The 21,782-nt window shown below is 36.7% G+C and overlaps 1 protein-coding gene across 2 annotated transcripts in view; it reads left to right on the top strand.

Moving 5' to 3' along the window:
• Window positions 1-21,782, top strand: part of LOC128684224 (DNA helicase MCM9-like) — a 259,723-nt gene that overhangs the window by 119,535 nt on the left and 118,406 nt on the right. For both annotated transcript variants that reach the window (XM_070094149.1, XM_070094144.1), the window contains exons 7-8: window positions 11,566-11,650; window positions 14,011-14,142. In XM_070094149.1, coding sequence (XP_069950250.1) covers window positions 11,566-11,650; window positions 14,011-14,142 — 217 coding nt within the window. The remainder of the gene's footprint in view (window positions 1-11,565; window positions 11,651-14,010; window positions 14,143-21,782) is intronic.

The raw sequence follows: 21,782 nt of genomic DNA, 5'->3' as shown, positions 1-21,782 counted from the left end.
AATCGATACATTTTAACGCAAAAATTTTGCCTCAGTTCCCGTTAAAAAACCCGGTATACGCGATTCGTCCGAGACATGTCCACGTGTGGCCTGAACTGCCCTGTGTGTGCCAGTGTTTACAAGCCAGCCAGTGTGCTCGCATTTAAGGATACATTCGGTACATTCCATATTATCACAGTGTTTTTGGTGCTTGTTTCTGCAAAAATAAGTCACCATGGGCCCAAGGAAAGCTTCTAGTGCCAATCCTTCGAGAAAAAGGGTGCTAATGACTATTGAAATGAAGAAAGAGATAATTGTTAAGTACGAACGTGGAGTGCGTGTGTCGGAGCTGGCCAGGTTGTATACAAAACCCCGATCAACCATCTCTACTATAGTGACCAGGAAAATGGCAATCAAGGAAGCTGTTGTTGCAAAAGGTGCAACTGTGATTACGAAACAGCGACCGCAAGTGTTAGAAGATGTTGAGAGAATGTTATTAGTGTGGATAAATGAAAAACAGATAGCAGGAGATAGCATCTTTCAAGCGATCATTTGTGAAAAGGCTAGGCAGTTGCATGACGATTTGGTAAAAAAATTGCCTGCAACTAGTGGTGATGTGAGTGAATTTAAGGCCAGCAGAGGTTGGTTTGAAAGATTTAAGAATCGTAGTGGCATACATAGTGTGATTAGGCATGGTGAGGCTGCCAGTTCAGACCAAAAAGTCCTAATGGAAGGGGATTCCCCTTCTAAACAATAAGTTCAACACTCTCCCCTCTTCCCATCCCATCAATCATCACCAGATCTTCATTAAAGGTAAGTGTCATGTATTCTATTGTTAGTAGAGTACTACAAACTGTGCATGTCTTCTTCAGTTTGTGTGCATTAAACTTGATATTTCATGTGGTAAAATTTTTTTTTTCATACTTCTGGGTGTCTTGCATGGATTAATTTGATTTCCATTATTTCTTATGGGGAAAATTGGTTCACTTTTCGATAATTTTGGTTTACAATGAGTTCTCAGGAACGGATTAATATCGCAAACCGGGGGTCCACTGTATGTGAGGGAAAAGTTCAATAGATAGGAGTAGCGATATAGTAACAATAGTTTCATTGCCGGCTACTTGTTAAGGTAGGGTAAGTCCAGCTCCCGCTATCTCCCCCCCCCCTTTTTCCCCCTCCCCGAAAGTGATAGTTTGCTTGCCGGCTACTTGTTAAGGTAAGGCAAGTCTAGCTCCCACTATTCCCGCCTTTTTTCCCCCGACCCCGAAAGTGATAGTTTGATTGCCGGCTGCTTGTTAAGGTAGGGTCAGTCTAGCTCCCGCTATCCCTTCCCCTCCTTCTTCCCCCCCCCCGAAAGGTGACGTGTGGGGCTCCGGTCCAAACAGTAATCACTAGACTCACAGCTCCCAGCACTACTGTAAGTACATGCCTGCCTTGTATTCTAGTGGATTTATTGATTGAAAGCTTCACTTTTGACCAATAATAAACTTAGTCCTTTCAGTCTTGCTCTAAGTTGACTGTTGTAATAATCACCACGTCTTTTAGGTATTGTACTTATCATGGAGAGTGATTTCTTAAGCAGTGGGTAACCTGTCTATCTTTCCAGCTTGGATGACAGAGAGGGTCACCTGCCAATCAACGAGTAGAATTGAAGGAGACGGACTAACGTTATGAGATGTCCCAAATTTTGATCCACTTACCTGTTTGTGTATGCAAGTAGCAGGATATAACCCCTCATCATTGCAGTGGAGAAAACCTGCTTTCCTGTCATCTGGAAGGATTATTGAAAGCTAGAAAATCTGTGAAGAACGAGCCGGTGGGCTGTCATCAACACCTGCGACCCCCTCCCCCCATCATCAGCAACGGCTACAATTTCAACAACACGTAATGTCACCAACACCAGACACCCACGTTTTATATACATTTATATTAGCGTTGAATTCAGTTATCATTTATATTTTTCATTTTTCATTTTCTTTAATGTAGGATTAATACTTCATATTTAAGTGTTTTATATTTTATATTTTCTAAATAATAAAGTGTTTATGTTTGTCAGTTTTTATTCTTTTTCTATACATTAATTTTCCTGAGGAGGAGCCAGCCTTGGTAATACTGTCTGAAGTTGTTACAGGGCTGAGTAAGCCTTCACACTGTATTATTATATTATTATTATTAGTAGTAGTAGTACGTAGTATGTATTATTATAATTATTATTATTTTATTTATTTATTTATTTTTTTTTTTCAACAAGTTGGCCGTCTCCCACCGAGGCAGGGTGACCCAAAAAAGAAAGAAAATCCCCAAAAAGAAAACACTTTCATCATCATTCAACACTTTCACCACACTCACACATTATCACTGCTTTTGCAGAGGAGCTCAGAATACAACAGTTTAGAAGCATATACGTATAAAGATACACAACATATCCCTCCAAACTGCCAATATCCCAAATTATTATTATTATTATTATTATTATTATTATTATTATTAATTTAGGGAACTGAAGTACAGATCCAATTCCCTAGATCAAGAGCCCCTCACCAAGGAACCTCCCTTGAGGGGGAAGTTTGCATCCTGAAATTTTGTTTTTATCCAGAAAGAAAAAATCAACCGAACGACTGCTCGTATCCTGAAAAGTTCACATGGTGGGGCATTCGTAAGCCGAGGTTCCACTGTATGTATATGTATTTATTGCTTTGGGACACTTTAAATGTCTTAGTATATTATGTGTGGGTGGGGTGGCCTGACTGGCTACCATACTATCAACACCTGATTTCTTAAAATAAATGCTAATCTCACCCTACATTAAATCTACAAATATATTAATTGATGAGTGTACTATGTATACGTGTATTTTACTTTTTTATTGTTTTTTTAATGCCTAGTTCTATTGCTAACTTAATATATTTTAGTGTAAACTTGTTAACTAGCATTTATGTACATTTATAAGTGGAAAAAAGGGCATTCCACTTTACGGCAGTGGCCTGGAACCTAACCTGCTGTATAAGTGGGGACCTACAGTAATAGTATATCATTGATGTCAGCTATGCCTGTATGGAAATAAATGGTATAAAATACTGACACAATGAAAATATAAACACTTAAGCAGTATAATGTGATCCTTTCTTGACAACGTTTCGCCCATGCAGTGGGCTTTATGAAGTTACAAACATTTTAGTCGCCTCTTACAACACGCATGGTTTACAGAAGGAGAATTCTTTACCACTTCCTTATGGAGATAAGAGGAAATAAAGAAGAACAAGAACTATTAAGAAAGAAGAAAACCCAGATGTGTATGTATACATATGCGTGTACATGCACGTGTAGTGTGACCTAAGTAAGTGGAAGTAGCAAGATACACCTGTTATCCTGCATGTTTATGAGACAGAAAAAAGGCACCAACAATCCTACCATCATGTAAAACAATTACATTTCACTCTCTCTTGGCAGGACAGTAGTGCCTCCCTGGGTGGTTGCTGTCTACCGACCTTCTACCTACGATTATTATTAACCCTTTCAGAATCAGTCATATACATATACGTCTTAACACCTAGGGTTGGTCACATACTCATATGAGTAAATTCTAGTGCCTACAAATCTAGTGGGAGAAAGCTGGTAGGCCTACATGTGAGAGAATGAGTCTTCATGGTCAATGTGAATAGTATAAAAAAAAATCTAGGAGCCAGTGGTGCATTGTGGGAATGCCATTTCAGTACACCTTGTTTACCATGCCTCATGGTAAGAAATACCTCACTTCCCAGCGAATTGGCACTCTTATTTTCCCAAGTGACAGTTCTAAGACAGATGGAAGTGCCAGTGATGATGAATATTCATGGTTTTGAAGAATTTGTGACCGAAAGCAATGCCCAGGAAACCAGAAGGAAGAAAGGAAGGAAGGAGGAAAGGAAGGCAGGAAGGAAGGAAGGAAGGAAGGAAGGAAGGAAGAAGTAGGGAAGGAAGGTAGGTAGGAAGGAAGGATGACCCAGACATCTTGATGACCATGAACCTAGGATAACCCAAAAAAGTCAAAGTGACTTATTTCCATGTGGGTGGTGGAGTGGGGAAGAAGGCATGGGTCCCCATGGGTGTTGGCAAAGGCAATGAGGATAGTGAGTAATGGTATAATGTGTCATTGTGACACCAGCCACATCCTGACTTAGCACATTTACAAGTCTACCCACACACAACAACAAGCTTCCAGAAGCTCTAGCAGTTCTAGGAACATGTCCATTGACTATATATGTGTATATATATTACTATAGAACAAAAATAATAAATAACTTTTTTTTATTGTTGGTCTGTGTGTACATGTTTTGTAAACAATGCAATTATAACACTGTTTGTGAGGTTATTGTGTTGTATACAACCAGTGAATATATATACAGTATGTCTTATATTGGTCTCATAAAACATATAAGTTACTTGAAAGAATAAAATATTAAAAAATAAAAGAAAAAAGTAAAATAATAGTGTATGTATTAGTGAGTGACTGACAGTCACTGATGTTGTCGTAAGCGGTTCACTTTCCGTCAGCTTCACGCCTCTATATCTTGGTATGTATTGATTGCAATTTTTTTTTGGGGGGGGGGCTGTAACACTTAGAAAATTATTCTTAAGATTTTGGTAAGAAAAAATATATATTTTTTTTTTTAATATTTCTTGACCCTTAGAGTGAGTTCAGGATCGAGGTTCTCGACCCTCAAAGGGTTAATTGTTCCAGCCATGGTATTGTGACTTTATATTATTTATAATGATATCAATTTGTTCCAAAATGAGGTAATGGACCTAAGGACACAATGATTTAACAGGCCCTAGAAAACCATTAAAAAAAATTGTAATAAGAAATGTCCAGTCCTGGAATGTACTGTATCAGATATTTAAGTAAACTACAAATTAATGTACAAAGATAAGAAGGGAAGAGATTGAACCATATTTTGTGTTGAAGTTTGTTAAAAGTAAACTAAATATGGAAGACAAAATATAAAGAATCATTGATGCAGAAAGAAATTAATGAATTGGATGAGGAAATGTGCATGATACTATATATATGAAGTGCTGGGATCTGTAACTTGGTAGTGAGACACTTGCAACACCTGGCTATCTTTATTTGAAGATGGTTTACCAACCAGTGGCTTTATTAACCCTTTCAGGGTCCAAGGCCCAAATCTGGAGTCACGCACCAGTGTCCAAGAATTTTCAAAAAAAAAATTTGTTATTTTTTCTTATAAAATCGTAGAGAATCTTTTTGTGAAAGTAATAAAACAAAAAGTACGAAATTTGGTGGAAAATTGACGAAATTATGCTCTCGCGAATTTTGATGTGTCAGCGATATTTACGAATCGGCGATTTTGCCGACTTTGACTCCCATTTTAGGCCAATTACATTATTCCAGTCAACCAAATTCTTAGCTATTTCACTAGTATTACTTCTATTCTATCGATTGAGCACAAGAAATCGCCAAGTCAACTGTTTCAACTACAAAATAAAGTGATCGGAAATTGTTAATTTGGCCAATTTAACACAAAGTTCAAAATATTCCAATTTCAAAATAGGGTCCAGAATGAACAATGTAGGCATTCCTGGCACTAAACTAACATTTCCTCTGTTCATTAGTTATGTTTTGAGGCTTTACAAATAAATTCCATTTTGATTTTTTATTCACATAATGAATTTTTATTCACACCAAAAAATAGAAGATTTACTGTTATGCAATACTGTAATAATTGTATAAATAGCATCACCATATTTGTGAATGTATATTAGACCCACCAGCTGATGTGTATTAGACGTGTGAGGTCGTTTGTTTACTCTTGAATATCGGCAAAAATTTAACATTTCTGCTACTTTGAGCTCAGTTTCAAGCCATTTCCAGTGCTAAAACCAATCAAAATCATCTCTATTTCTGTAATATGTCTTCCATTCTATCAAATGAGACCAAGAAATCGCAAATACAACTATAAAAAACATACGAAAAAACACTGCAAAGTTGCTGTTTTAATCGAAAAATCATGATTTCATTTTTTTTCTCTCATTATACACAGTGTGCTGCAGGATCTGTTTTATGTGGTGCACACATACCACATAGATGTATTCTCTCATATCTAGGCCCAAATGTACCACTCACAGTTTATCAGAGTGAGCTGAGCTCATGGCGTAGATCTACGGTTTGGACCCTGAACGTAAAGCCGTAGATCTATGGGACGGACCCTGAAAGGGTTAATTCAGCGCAGAGATAATATGTGAAGACAGTAGAAAATTAGGTGATCATTCCCTCAGCCTAATAGATCTCTGCACAGAAGAAAGTGAAAGATGAAGTATCAGTCCTTCAGCCTGGAATCTGGTGTTCAGCACTTTAATCTTAATCTCAGAGTCATCAAGACTAAGATGCTGAACACTAGAAACAAGCTGAGGGACTGATTACCTCATCTTCTGTCTTCACACATCATCTGTGCTGAACTGATAAAGCCATTGGTTGGTGAAACATCTTCAGATAAAGATACCCAGGTGTTGCACATGTGCCTAATTCCTCATCTTGTCTGTATTGTATTTTAGTAGTGTTGGGATCTATAAGTTAGTAGTACTGGATGTATAACCTAGTGCTAGTAGTACTGGATGTATAACCTAGTGCTAGTAGTACTGGATGTATAACCTAGTAGTAGCATCAGGATATATAAGTTAGTAGCACTGGATCTGTAACCTAGTAGGGTGCCAGATTAGTGATTTTGCCAGATTACAGAATGGTTAGGTTAGAATGCACTTAGCTCAGTGGCGATATTTAGCATCGGCGATTTCACCCACCTTACACCCTATTTTTGGCCCATTCCATTAATCCAGTCTACCTACTCATATTCGCTAGTATTCCTTCTATTCTTTCGATTGAGCACAAGAAACCGCCCATTTACCTATTTCAACTACCCAATAAAATGGTCATAAATTGGTAATTTGGCCAATTTCACACAAATTTCAAGCTATGCCAGTTTCAAAATAGGGTCCAGAATAAACAATGCAGACATTCCTGGCACTAAAATAACATTTTCTCTGTTCATTAGTCACGTCTCCAGGTCCACCTTATATTATGCTTGCTTTTCACTTTGAATTTTTATTCACACAAAAAATTAGAAGATTTACTGCATTGTTGTAATAATTGTATAAATAATGTCAGCCCATTTGTGACTGCATATTAGACTGGCCAGTTGGTCAGGTATTGGATGGTTGTTTATTGAACATCAGCAAAAATTGAAGATTTCTGCTACTTTGAGCTCAAATCCAGGGTACTTTCCCTTGTGAAACCATTCAAAATCATATCAGTTTCTGTAATACATCTTCCATTCTATCAACTGAGACCCAAAAAAAATTAGAATACTACCATAAAAACATATGAAAATACACTGCAAAGTCAATGTTTTGCACCAAAAACAGTCGCAATTTTTTCTCATTATGCATTGCTTTCCACAGGATTTTTTTTTACGTAGTGCGCACTTACCACACAGACTTATTCTCTCATATGTAGGTCCAAATTTATTGGTCACAGCTTATCTGAGTGAGCTGAGCTCATGGTGACCGAGAGTGGCTTCAAAGCCACCTTTTACACAATGAGAAGCATTTCCTTTATTTGTTGGACCCATAGCTATGGCTAAAAGTGAGCAAGTTATAACAAATGGAGAAAAAGAAATTGGAATGACTTACGCAGCAAGTAGCACCACCAAACAGTAGCAGCAGGTTGGTGTGGTGACCCTGGAAATTTTAAATTATGCTAGCCGAAATTAGTGCTGGATTACTGATGGAACTAGATTACTGATTGCTGGATTAGTGATGGTCAGCCTGTAGTAGCACCAGGATCTATAAGTTAGTAACACTGGATCTGTAACCTAGTAATAGCACCAGGATCTATATCTTTGTAGTAGCACAAGGATATGTAAACCAGAGGTGCAGGAACCTGTATCTTAGCAGTTCTAGACATGCTTCTACATATTTAGTATGTGCTCCATAGATAACTGGCAATTTGACAAACTTTTTAAAATATTTTTTTTTATTATCACACTGGCCGATTCCCACCAAGGCAGGGTGGCCCGAAAAAGAAAAACTTTCACCATCATTCACTCCATCACTGTCTTGCCAGAAGGGTGCTTTACACTACAGTTTTTAATCTGCAACATTAACACCCCTCCTTCAGAGTGCAGGCACTGTACTTCCCATCTCCAGGACTCAAGTCCGGCCTGCCGGTTTCCCTGAACCCCTTCATAAATGTTACTTTGCTCACACTCCAACAGCACGTCAAGTATTAAAAACCATTTGTCTCCATTCACTCCTATCAAACACACTCACGCATGCCTGCTGGAAGTCCAAGCCCCTCGCACACAAAACCTCCTTTACCCCCTCCCTCCAACCTTTCCTAGGCCGACCCCTACCCCGCCTTCCTTCCACTACAGACTGATACACTCTTGAAGTCACTCTGTTTCGCTCCATTCTCTCTACATGTCCGAACCACCTCAACAACCCTTCCTCAGCCCTCTGGACAACAGTTTTGGTAATCCCGCACCTCCTCCTAACTTCTAAACTACGAATTCTCTGCATTATATTCACACCACACATTGCCCTCAGACATGACATCTCCACTGCCTCCAGCCTTCTCCTCGCTGCAACATTCATCACCCATGCTTCACACCCATATAAGAGCGTTGGTAAAACTATACTCTCATACATTCCCCTCTTTGCCTCCAAGGACAAAGTTCTTTGTCTCCACAGACTCCTAAGTGCACCACTCACCCTTTTCCCCTCATCAATTCTATGATTCACCTCATCTTTCATAGACCCATCCGCTGACACGTCCACTCCCAAATATCTGAATACATTCACCTCCTCCATACTCTCTCCCTCCAATCTGATATCCAATCTTTCATCACCTAATCTTTTTGTTATCCTCATAACCTTACTCTTTCCTCCTGTATTCACTTTTAATTTTCTTCTTTTGCACACCCTACCAAATTCATCCACCAATCTCTGCAACTTCTCTTCAGAATCTCCCAAGAGCACAGTGTCATCAGCAAAGAGCAACTGTGACAACTCTCACTTTATGTGTGATTCTTTATCTTTTAACTCCACGCCTTTTGCCAAGACCCTCGCATTTACTTCTCTTACAACCCCATCTGAAAAGGGAAAGAAAATTAATGATGTTATTGGACAGTATTTAGTGGTACATTACTGTTTGATTTTCAGGATGGTATCATTTATGAAAGGATTTAGGGAAACTGGCTAATTGGCCAGTTGGAGGTGGGAGGTACAGAGCACAAAAGCACTGTTAGGCTTGCTGATACCAGTAATGTTCTTTTCTGTCATGTTAGAGATTGTAGTCATCTTATTGACTGGTTCTTTGCCAAAATTGTCTGTCCTACTTCTAGCCTTCACAACTGTCATTTTGTTGAATGATCCCTTATACACAGCTTTCCTTGTATGACTCTTAGTCCTGGCTTTGTCTCTGTAGATGCCTTCCTTTCTTCTTACATTGTCAAATATTCCAAACTTCAGAACACTCGTGATTTAACCTGATCCTTTTTTCCTCTCCCCACTCTTCTTCTTTCCTATTTTTCCTTATTTCTTTCTTTGTCTTTCCCTTCTTTTGACTGGTGTGTTCTGTCCTTCAGTTCCTTCCCCCCCCCCTCCCACTTCCTTGTGTTTTAGGTCCTAGCCCTGAGGACCCTTAGTGCTCCTGTAGTGCTCCTTTTTCTTGTCCTTAGACTGACCCCATTTCTACTACTATTACCACTTGTTTACTACTATTACTGCTTCTGCCTTCTACCTCTTCTACTACTACTACTGTTGCCTCCCCTTTCTATCTCACTCCCCTTTCTATCTCTTGTGGCAAAAACTACTCCCTCTACTTTCTATTACCACTACTACTACTTCCGCTACCAGCATTACCACTACCACTACTACTTTTTCTTCCTCTCTTCCTCCCGTCACTGTCCTCGCTGCACCTACATATACTGGCTCCGGCATGGAGAAGACTTGGGCCAGGATCCGTCCTGCTGAACCTACTTGTATTATCTTCCGTCATTGTGACATGTGAATGGTCCTAGTTGGACAGGAACATTGTGATAAGCTTTTCTCTTTCCTATGTGTGGGTTATTTGTGCATTGTTCCAGTCATTTTATTGTGCCTTTTGTTCTTTCTGAAGGATGAAGTGTGGATGTTAAAGTTCAGAGCCTCCTGTCAAGACAGCTATTGAGTGAATGATGGTAAATTTATTTATTTATTTATTTATTTAGTAATTTGAGCATACATACAGAGGTACAAAAAATACAGGTAAGAGCAGCATGCCAAGGCCACTTATATGCATAGCATTACGGGCTGGCTTACAATTAACTTAAGATTAACTAAGCAATGATGAAATCAGTGATAAGACATTATTGTAAACAGATAACTATAAAGCACAAATGAGTATTACAAAGACAGGTCATATGGTTGCATGCATTGCTGTACATTCAGTCGAATGGAGTATTCTGTTAGATTGGGTTTTAGGTTTAACATTTATGTGATATAATTGTGAGAAACATTTAAGATATACAATTTATAAGGTTCAGTTATTCAGTATTTATTTGGTTTTGGGTGAGTAAGTGATCTTTGAGAAGAGACTTGAATTTATAAAGAGGTAGTGTTTCTTTTATATTTACATGTAATGAATTCCAGATTTTAGGGCCTTTTATGTGCATTGAGTTTTTGCATAGCGTGAGATGGACACGAGGAATATCAAAGAGTGATCTGTGCCTTGTGTTATGGTCATGTGTTCTGTTGAGGTTGGCAAGGAGATGTTTGAGGGGAGGGTTAATATCAGAGTTAAGTGTTCTATGTATGTAATAGGTGCAGTAATAAGTATGGATGTTTTGTATAGTGAGTAGGTTGAGTGTTTTGAATATTGGTGGAGTGTGCTGCCTGTAGTGAGAATTTGTTATCATTCTAACTGCAGCCTTTTGTTGGGTAATTAGTGGTCTGAGATGGTTAATTGTTGTTGAGCCCCATGCACAAATTCCATAGGTGAGATAGGGGTAAATAAGAGAGTGATATAGGGCCAGGAGGGCTGACTGTGGAGCATAGTACCGTATCTTCGATAGTATGCCTACAGTCTTGGAAATTTTCTTAGACATTTGTTGTATATGTGTATGAAATTTGAGTCTATTATCAAGGTGGATTCCTAAGAATTTTCCCTCTGTTAGCTTTGTGATAGGTGATCCGTTTATCATTCTGTTAAGAGGGACATCTGTAGCTCTGTTACCAAACTGAATGAAGTAGGTTTTGTCAATGTTTAGTGTAAGTTTGTTAGTCCTCATCTAGGTAGATATGGGATTCTTTTTTTTTTTTTTTTTTTTTTTTGTAACTCTTCCTTAGATATCTGGTGTATTAAAATAAATAGTTAGTCAATTAAATATTGTAGAATAATACAGTGGACTTTCTCATACATCTAAATTTTTGATTGACAAATACTGCAGATTTTGTATTTTCATTGTTTTAAAATTTTTGATAAATTATGATATTTTGTGTACTAAATTTTTGGTATTTTTGAAGGTTTTAGAATATTTTTGTTTTTAATAGTGGGACTGTACATAGACGATGGCATCCAGTGGTGAGAGATTCCAGACCTGATATAAACCTGGTTTTGAAGGCTAACAACATAACAGTAAGTTTATTTATTATATTTTGGATACAAAAATATGAGGAAAATAATAGCTTTTGCTCTTATTTATTTCCTTTCATCTCCATGGGAAAGTGGACATGAATCCTTTCTCTGTGAGCCATACCTGCCATAAGAGGTGACCAAAATGCTGGGAGCAAGAGACTAGTAACTCCTTCTCCTGTATAATTTGCTAAATGTAAAAAGAAGAAACTTTTGCTTCCTAATAAGATGAAAAAATTTTCCATATACATAAGAAGAAACTTAGTTTCTTCTCTTATGGTCACCCTGACTCGATGGGAAACAACTGACCTGTTTAAAAAGCTTTTGAAGTACAGCATTGTTTTCTACAGTTTCTTAGTTTGTATAATGACTAGAAGACTCAAGAAAGCATTGTTCAAACAGTGGCAGCATTATTGACTGAATGAGACAAACTAGAGGTACTGACTGCATAGGTTAATCATATGTACGTACAAGGTTTCCTTCACAGTTCATTCATCATTATTGAACTCGGCAGGTAAAGTCTCAACTCACTTTACATCATTACAGTAACTATGTTCTTTAACTGTTTAGTGCACCTATCAGCACCACTGAATGACTTAACCCTTTGACTGTTTTGTTTGCATATATACGTCTTACAAGCCACTGTTTTTGACATATATATACTCATATATATACTTATAAATGTGAGCAAAGTAACATTTATGAAGGGGTTCAGGGAAACCGGCAGGCTGGACTTGAGTCCTGGAGATGGGAAGTACAGTGCCTGCACTCTGAAGGAGGGGTGTTAATGTTGCAATTTAAAAACTGTAGTGTAAAACACCCTTCTGGCAAGACAGTGATGGAGTGAATGATGGTGAAAGTTTTTCTTTTTCAGGCCACCCTGCCTTGGTGGGAATCGGCTAGTGTGATAATAATAAAAAAATAAATTCTAGCGGCTTCAAATCAAGCAGGAGAAACCTGGTAGGCCCACATGTGAGAGAATGGGTCTGTGTGGTCAGTGTGCACCATATAAAAAAAATCCTGCAGCACGCAGTGCATAAGGAGAAAAAAAAAATCCGACCATTTTTTTTCAATTAAGATGCTGACTTTGTGGTTTATTTTCGTATAGTATTTATGGTTGTATTCTCGTTTTCTTGGTCTCATTTGATAGAATGGAAAACATATTATAGAAATAGAGGTGATTTTGATTGGCTTTACTATGAAAAGAACCTTGAAGTGGAGCTCAAAGTAGGGGAAATGTTGATTTTTGCCAGTGTTCAAAAGTAAACAAATGATGTCATTTTCCAATAAATGTCCAAGTAGCCATTCTAATATGCAGTCATGAATAGGTTGACATTATTTATACAATTATTACAATATTGCAGTAGTCTGCATAACAGTAAATCTTCAATTTTTTGTTTGAATAAAAATTCAAAATAGAAAGCAAGAGTAATATTAGAGAGGCCTGGAGATGTGACTGATAAACAAAGAAAATATTTTAAAGCCAGGAATGTCTGCATTGTTCATTCTGGACCCTATTTTGAAATTGTCATATTTTTTAATTTTCGTGAAATTAGCCAAATTGCAAATTTCTGACCACATTATTGGGTAGTTGAAATTGGTAAATGGGCAGTTTCTTGTACTTAATTGATAGAAAAAATGGAGTTCTAAAGAAATAGCTATGAGTTTGGTCGACTGGAACAACAGAATTAGCCGAAAATGGGGCTCAAAGTGAGCGAAATCGCCGATTCGTAAATATCGCAGAGGTCGCTAACTTTGCGAGAGCATAATTACTTCAGTTTTCCATCAAATTTCGTTCTTTTGGTGCCATTACAGTAGTGAAAAGATTCTCTATCATTTCATAAGAAATTTTTTTTTTTTTGGGGGGGAAATTTTGCAACACCAGGAGACACCACAGGATTTGGGGTTGTGACAGTCAAGGGGTTAACATTGCTGCCACAGTGCAACACTAGATATTGGTCATTACATATCTCATAAACTTGAAGTTTATATGTACACTGTACATATAAACTTCAAGTTCATCTTATACTGGTAGGAGGTTGGTAGTTAGCAACCACCCTGCAGGTGTTACTGTCTTGTCATGTGAATGTGTTATGGAAGCCTGCTCAATGTTTTGTACTGTAATTGTTTTGTTTGTATTCTGTTTTGATCTCAGGAACATGTAAGATAGTATGTAAATCTTAAAACTTCTTCTCAAATTCACTATACACTTTCTTTTTTTACTTTTACATGTTTCTTAATACAAGTCTCACTTGCATTGTTTGATAGATGCTTTCATGACCCACACCTCGCACTAAATTTGCATAAAATGAACACATTATAAACTGTAGAAAGCACTGTCTTAACCTACTTGTATTTACCAGGTTCGTAATAAGCAACGGTCTGGGACAGTGATTACAGATGAGATGCGAGAGGAATTTGCTGAGTTTTGGGACCAACACAAATATAATCCTCTGACAGCAAGAAACATTTTATTAGCTTCATTCTGTCCTCAGGTAATAAACCTTTGATCTGTTATACTATATTTTATGGTTAAATGGCACTTTTAATTGAGGAAGATGTCAACAAATTGATGATTTACTATTATGGGGCAAGCAAGAGTTTAGTATATTATCCACATTTTTAAAAATCAACATTTTTGGTTTTACTGTATTTAATATTAAACTTTTTAAATGTTGAAAATGCTGGAAAAAGTTCTGCTGAGATGTTATCAAAAGTTAATCCATCTTTACCTCTATACCTGTGATGTTTTATTCCATGTGGCACTTTGCTCACCTTGATGATATAACCTTATAACATCAAGACCACTTGTTTCATGTGGGATCAGATGTAGTCAAGATTAACTGCTTTTAACTATTTTTTGGGCCTAGCTCCTAGGATGGTTCTTCCTGTATCCATGTACTGTTGTGTTACCATTCACAGGGTGGATATGGGGTGCACAATAAATTAGCTGCTTCTGCAGCAAAATATAAAAAAAGTCATGTGGGACTTTCCTTCGCTTGAAATGTGCTTTTATAGATGCCTGTTTAAGTAGTTGAACACTTAAAAAAATTACTTAAAAATCCTGTTTGATAAATTGGATATCACATTATTGAAACAGATTTTATTTGCTTGCATTGCATTAACCCTTTGAGGGTCTGTCCCGTAGTTCTACTGCTTTGAAGCCGGGGTCCAAGCTGTAGTTCTACGCCATGAGCTCAGCTTACTCAGATAAGCTGTGAGCAGTATATCTGGGCCTAAATATGAGAGAATGCATCTATGTGGTAAGTGTGCACCACAGTAAAGCAAATCCTGCTGCACACGGTGCATAATGAGGAAAAAAACTGTGACCGTATTTTGGGATTAAAACAGTGACTTTTCGTATGTTTTTTACAGCTGTATTCACGACTTCTTGATCTCATTTGATAGAATGGAAGCTATATTACATTGGTTGGTTTTAGTATTGATTGGTTTTAGTACTGAAAAAGGCTTGAAACTGAGCTTAAAGTAGCAGAAATGTTTGATATTTGCTGATGTTCAAGAGTAAACAAATAATGTCACGTGTCTAATGCAAGTCAGCTGGTGGGTCTGATGTGCGTTCCTGAATGCGCTGATATTATTTATACAATTATTACAATATTGCATAGCAGTAAATCTTCTAGTTTTTGGTGTGAAAAAAAAATTTCATTCTGTGAATTAAAAATCAAAATGGAATTCATTTGTAAAGTCTGGAAACATAACTAATAAATGGAGGAAATGTCAGTTTAGTGGAAGGAATGCCTGCATTGTTTATTCTGGACCCTATTTTGAAAGTGGAATATTTTGAACTTTGTGTTAAATTGGCCAAGTTACCAATTTCTTATCACTTTATTGGGTAGTTGAAACAGTTGAGTGGGCAATTTCTTGTGCTCAATTGATAAAATACAAGTAATACTGGCAAAATAGCTAAGAATTTAGTTGACTGAAATAATGTAATTGACCTAAAATGGGAGTCAAAGTCGGCAAAATCACCGATGTGAAAATATCGCTGAAGCAGCAAAATTTGCAAGAGTGTAATTTTGTGGATTTTCCATTAAATTTTGTACTTTTTGTTTTATTACCTTCAAAAAAAAAATTCTCTACCATTTCATGAGAAAAAATAACAAAGTTTTTTTTTTTTAAAATTCTTGGACCTTGTGGACCCTCAAAGGGTTAATTAACCCTTTCGCTGTCGAGACCACTGCTCGCAAACTTGCTTTCAATGTAAAAGACTTTAAAAAAAAAAAAATATTGTGAAATGATAGAGAATCTTTTTCCGATGGTAATGAAACCAAAAGTACAAAATTTGATGGAAAAACTTATGAAATTACTCTCTCACGAATTTAACGACTTCATCGATGTTTACGCATCAGCAATTTCGCCCACTTTGAGCCTTATTTTGGGCCAATTCCATTGTTCCAGCTGACTATATTTATAGCTATTTTGCTAGTACAGTGGTCCCTCGCTTTTCGTAGTTCTCAGCAATCGTAAATTTCGCCAATCATAGGGGTATTTTCGTATAAACATGGACTCGCTTTTCATAGGTTGACTCGCGAATAGTAGTTCGTCCGGGACGTGTACGCACGGTGTGAGCCGGGGCGGCCTCCCTACCCAGCCAGTCTGGCATTGTTTACCAGTGAGTGAAGGTCCCCTCAAGTGCTCCTAAGAAATATTTCATAATATTCCACTCATTTTAGTGCTTGCAAGTACTAAATAAGCTACCATGGCTCCAAAGAAAGCTCCTAGTGCCAAGCCTGTAGTAAAGAAGGTGAGATGTACAGTGACAAAGTCTTGCGCCATTTTAGGGAAGTGTTAAAGAGACGCCAGAAACAGAGCTCTCTCCACAGTTACTTTGCGAGACAGGACTAGAGTGACTCTCAAGGTGGTCCTAGTGGCATTAAGAAACAGAGAAGAGAAGCAACCCCAGAGAAGCAGTTGGTACCTGAGGTGTTGCTGGAAGGGGATTCCCCTTCCAAACTGTAAACAATCCAATCTCTCTCCTCCTCCAGTCTCCCATACACTAAGAAGAATCTCCAATAAAGGTAAGTGTTATGCTGTTAATGTTTCATTCATCATTTCCCATTGTATTGTTTATGTACTACATGTATACAGGTCTCCCTCAACATTCACGTTTTCAACTTTCACGGGCTTCACACATTCGCGAATTCCCAACCGCCAAATTCCCAGCCACCAAATCGTATTTAAGTTTCCTGCCACCTGCGAGTCCCTACTACCCTCCCTCCGACCCCCGCAACTGGCAGCCAGCCCTCCCACCACTCAGTGTGGTGAGTGTTTTGTTTGTTCATTATTTGCTATTAAACTACAGTATAAATAATGTAAACCCATTCATGACTGCATATTGGAATGGCTATTTGGACAGGTATTAGACGGTGACATCATGTGTTTACTCTTGAACACTGCAAAGAATTAAACATTTCTGCTACAGCTAATAATAACAATAGTAATAATAATAATAATAATAATAATAATAATAATAATAATAATAATAATAATAATAATAATAATAAATATGATATAATTGAAGAAGGAAATTGTAAAAAAATACGAGGGAGTGGTTGACACATTGTCAGTGTGACTTTGTTTATGCTGGAGCGAACATTAGTTTCCCTGCTCTTCCAAACATTTCACAATAATTCATTGTGTTTGGTGCTTGTAGATTGAGTGTGACTGGAGTGGTACAGGCAGTGATTGAGGCAATGGTATTTAATAACATACATGTTAATAATAATACATGTTATTAATAATATGTACTATTATTATTTATAACATGTATGCTATTAAATACATACATGTTAATAATAATACATGTTATTAATAATAACATGTACTATTATTATTTATAACATATATGTTATTAAATACCACTGCCTCAACCGCTGAATTATTGTGAAATGTTTGGAAGAGCAGGGAGACTAATGTTCACTCCAGCATAAACAAAGTCACACTGACGATGTGTCAACCACTCCCTCGTATTTTTGTACAATTTCCTTCTTCAATTATATCGTATTTATTATTATTATTATTATTATTATTATTATTATTATTATTATTATTATTATTATTATTATTATTACTACTACTATTGTTATTATTAGCAATAGCAGAAATGTTCGATTCTTTGCTGTGTTCAAGAGTAAACACATGATGTCACCGTCTAATACCTTTCCTAATAGCCATTCCAATATGCAGTCATGAATGGGTTTACATTATTTATTCTGTAGTTTAATAGCAAATAATGAACAAACAAAACACTCACCACACTGAGTGGTGGGAGGGCTGGCTGCCAGTTGCGGGGGTCGGAGGGAGGGTAGTAGGGACTCGCAGTGGTGGAGACATTGGTGGAGGCATTGGTGGAGGCAGTGGTGAAGTCTGTGGTATTTAATAACATACATGTTATTAACATACATGTTATTAACCCTTTCAGGGTCCGTCACGTAGATCTACGGCTTTACGTTCAGGGTCCAAACCGTAGATCTACGTCATGAGCTCAGCTCACTCTGATAAACTGTGAATGGCACATTTGGGCCTAGATATGAGAGAATACATCTATGTGGTATGTGTGCACCACATAAAACAAATCCTGCGCACTCTGTGTATAATGAGAGAAAAAAACTGAGACAATGATTTTCGATTAAAACAGCGAATTTGCAGTGTTTTTTCGTATGTTTTTTATAGATGTATTTGCGATTTCTTGGTCTCATTTGATAGAATGGAAGACATATTACTGAAATGGACTTGATTTTGATTGGTTTTAGCACTGGAAATGGCTTGAAACTGAGCTCAAAGTAGCGGAAATGTTAAATTTTTGCCGATGTTCAAGAGTAAAAAAACGACCTCACACGTCTAATACACGCCAGCTGGTGGGTCTAATTTACATTCACAAATGTGATGATGATATTTATACAATTATTACAATATTGCATAACAGTAAATCTTCTATTTTTTGGTGTGAATAAACATTCATTATGTGAATTAAAAATCAAAATGGAATTTATTTGTAAAGCCTCAAAACGTAACTAATGAACAGAGGAAATGTTAGTTTAGTTCCAGGAATACCTACATTGTTTATTCTGGACCCTATTTTGAAATTGGAATATTTTGAACTTTGTGTTAAATTGGCCAAATTACCAACTTCCGATCACTTTATTTTGTAGTTGAAACAGTTGACTTGGCGATTTCTTGTGCTCAATTGATAGAATAGAAGTAATACTAGTGAAATAGATAAGAATTTGGTCGACTGGAATAATGTAATTGGCCTAAAATGGGAGTCAAAGTCGGCAAAATCCGCGAGAGCATAATTTCATAAATTTTCCATCAAATTTCGTACTTTTTGTTTTATTACCTTCACAAAAAAATTCTCTACCATTTCATAAGAAAAAATAAAAAAAAATTTTTTTTTTTGAAAATTCTTGGACACTGGGGCACCACTTCAGATTTTGGCGTTGGACCCTGAAGGGGTTAAATAACATACGTTATTAAAGCATAACATGTATATATTTAGTACAATTTACGATGCTTTCATGTATTTTATGATTATTCATGGTTCAACAAGTTAACCCTTTCAGGGTCCGTCCCGTAGATCTACTGCTTTACGTTCAGGGTCCAAACCGTAGATCTACGCCATGAGCTCAGCTCACTCTGATAAACTGTGAGTGGTACATTTGGGCCTAGATATGAGAGAATACATCTATGTGGTATGTGTGCACCACATAAAACAGATCCTGCAGCACACTGTGTATAATGAGAGAAAAAAAATGAAATCATGATTTTTCGATTAAAACAGCAACTTTGCAGTGTTTTTTCAGATGTTTTTTATAGTTGTATTTGCGATTTCTTGGTCTCATTTGATAGAATGGAAGACATATTACAGAAATAGAGATGATTTTGATTGGTTTTAGCACTGGAAATGGCTTGAAACTGAGCTCAAAGTAGCAGAAATGTTAAATTTTTGCCGATATTCAAGAGTAAACAAACGACCTCACACGTCTAATACACATCAGCTGGTGGGTCTAATATACATTCACAAATATGGTGATGATATTTATACAATTATTACAGTATTGCATAACAGTAAATCTTCTATTTTTTGGTGTGAATGAAAATTCATTATGTGAATAAAAAATCAAAATGGAATTTATTTGTAAAGCCTCAAAACATAACTAATGAACAGAGGAAATGTTAGTTTAGTGCCAGGAATGCCTACATTGTTCATTCTGGACCCTATTTTGAAATTGGAATATTTTGAACTTTGTGTTAAATTGGCCAAATTACCAATTTCCGATCACTTTATTTTGTAGTTGAAACAGTTGACTTGGCGATTTCTTGTGCTCGATCGATAGAATAGAAGTAATACTAGTGAAATAGATAAGAATTTGGTCGACTGGAATAATGTAATTGGCCTAAAATGGGAGTCAAAGTCGGCAAAATCGCCGATTCGTAAATACCGCTGACACATCAAAATTCGCGAGAGCATAATTTCATCAATTTTCCATCAAATTTCGTACTTTTTGTTTTATTACCTTCAGAAAAAGATTCTCTAAAATTTCACAAGAAAAAATAACAAATTTTTTTGTTTGAAAATTCTTGGACACTGGTGCGTGACTCCAGATTTGGGCCTTGGACCCTGACGTTATTAAAGCATAACATGTATATATTTAGTACAATTTACGACGCTTTCATGTATTTTATGATTATTCATGGTTCAACAAGGGTTAAGGAAGCAGTATTGTAATATTTTTCCCTACAATATATTGGGGCACCAAACATTCACAGTTTTTCAACATTCGCGAGGCTCTTGATCCCCAAACCCTCGCGAATGTTGAGGGAGACCTGTATTTCATGTAAAAAAAATTTTTGTTTTAATACTTCTGGGTGTCAGGAATGGATTAATTGTATTTACATTATTTCTTATGGGGAAAATTGATTCGCAAATCGTAAATTTTGTTTATAGTAGCTCCTCCAGGAACCGATTAATTACAAAAAACAAGGGACCAACTCCTTTTTGTTCTATTGACTGAGTACAAGAAACTACCCAATAAAGTGATCAGAAATTGGTAATTTTGCCAATTTCACACAAAATTCAAGAAGTGCCAATTTCAAAATAGGGTCCAGAATAAACAATGCAAACATTCTTTGCACTAAAATAACATTTTCTCTGCACATTAGTCACATCTTCAGGCCCCTCCTTTATTACACTTGCTTTCTATTTTGAATTTTTATTCTTGCAAGAAATAGAAGTTTTACTGTTATGCAGGCTACTGCATTATTGTAAAAATGGTATACATAATAGCACATTTGTGAAAGCATATTAGACCAACCAGTTGACGTGTATTGGAAGCGTGACGTGATTTGTTTACTCTTGAACATCAGCAAAAATTGAACATTTCCACTATTTTGAGCTCAGTTTCAAGCCATTTTCTATTTCTGTAATATATATTACATTCTATAAAATGAGACCAAGAAAATGAGAATACAACCAAGAATACCATACAAAAATACAATGCAAAATCACTGTTTTAACCCTTTTAGGGCCTGTCCCATAGATCTACGGCTTTGAAGCCAGGGTCCAAGCTGTAGATATACACCATGAGCTCGGCTCACTCAGATAACCTGTGAGCGGTAAATTTGGGCCTAATTTGTGGTTAGTGTGCACCACATAAAACAAATCCTGCATCACGCAGTGCATAATGAAAGAAAAAAACTGCGACCGTAATTTTGTATTAAAACAGTGACTTAGTGTTTTTTCTTATTTTTTTATAGTTGTATTCAAGATTTCTTGGTCTCATTTGATAGAATGGAAGATATATTACAGAAATAGAGATGATTTTGATTGGTTTTAGTACTGAAAATGGCTTGAAACTGTGCTCAAAATTGCAGAAATGTTAAATTTTTGCCAATGTTCTAGAGTAAACAAATAACATTATGAGTCAAATATGCATCAGCTGGTGGGTCTAATATACATTCACGAATGTGCTGATATTATACAATTATTACAACATTGCATAACAGCAAATTTTTTTTTTTTAACAAGTCGGCTGTCTCCCACCGAGGCAGGGTGACCCAAAAAGAAAGAAAATCCACAAAAAGAAAATACTTTCATCATCATTCAACTCTTTCA

Source organism: Cherax quadricarinatus, chromosome 4 (genome assembly GCF_038502225.1).
Source record: "Cherax quadricarinatus isolate ZL_2023a chromosome 4, ASM3850222v1, whole genome shotgun sequence".
In the NCBI taxonomy this organism is placed as follows: Eukaryota; Metazoa; Arthropoda; class Malacostraca; order Decapoda; family Parastacidae; genus Cherax; species Cherax quadricarinatus.
The sequence above is the reverse complement of the archived record's forward strand: the minus strand, read 5'-3'. Positions and strand labels throughout refer to the sequence as shown.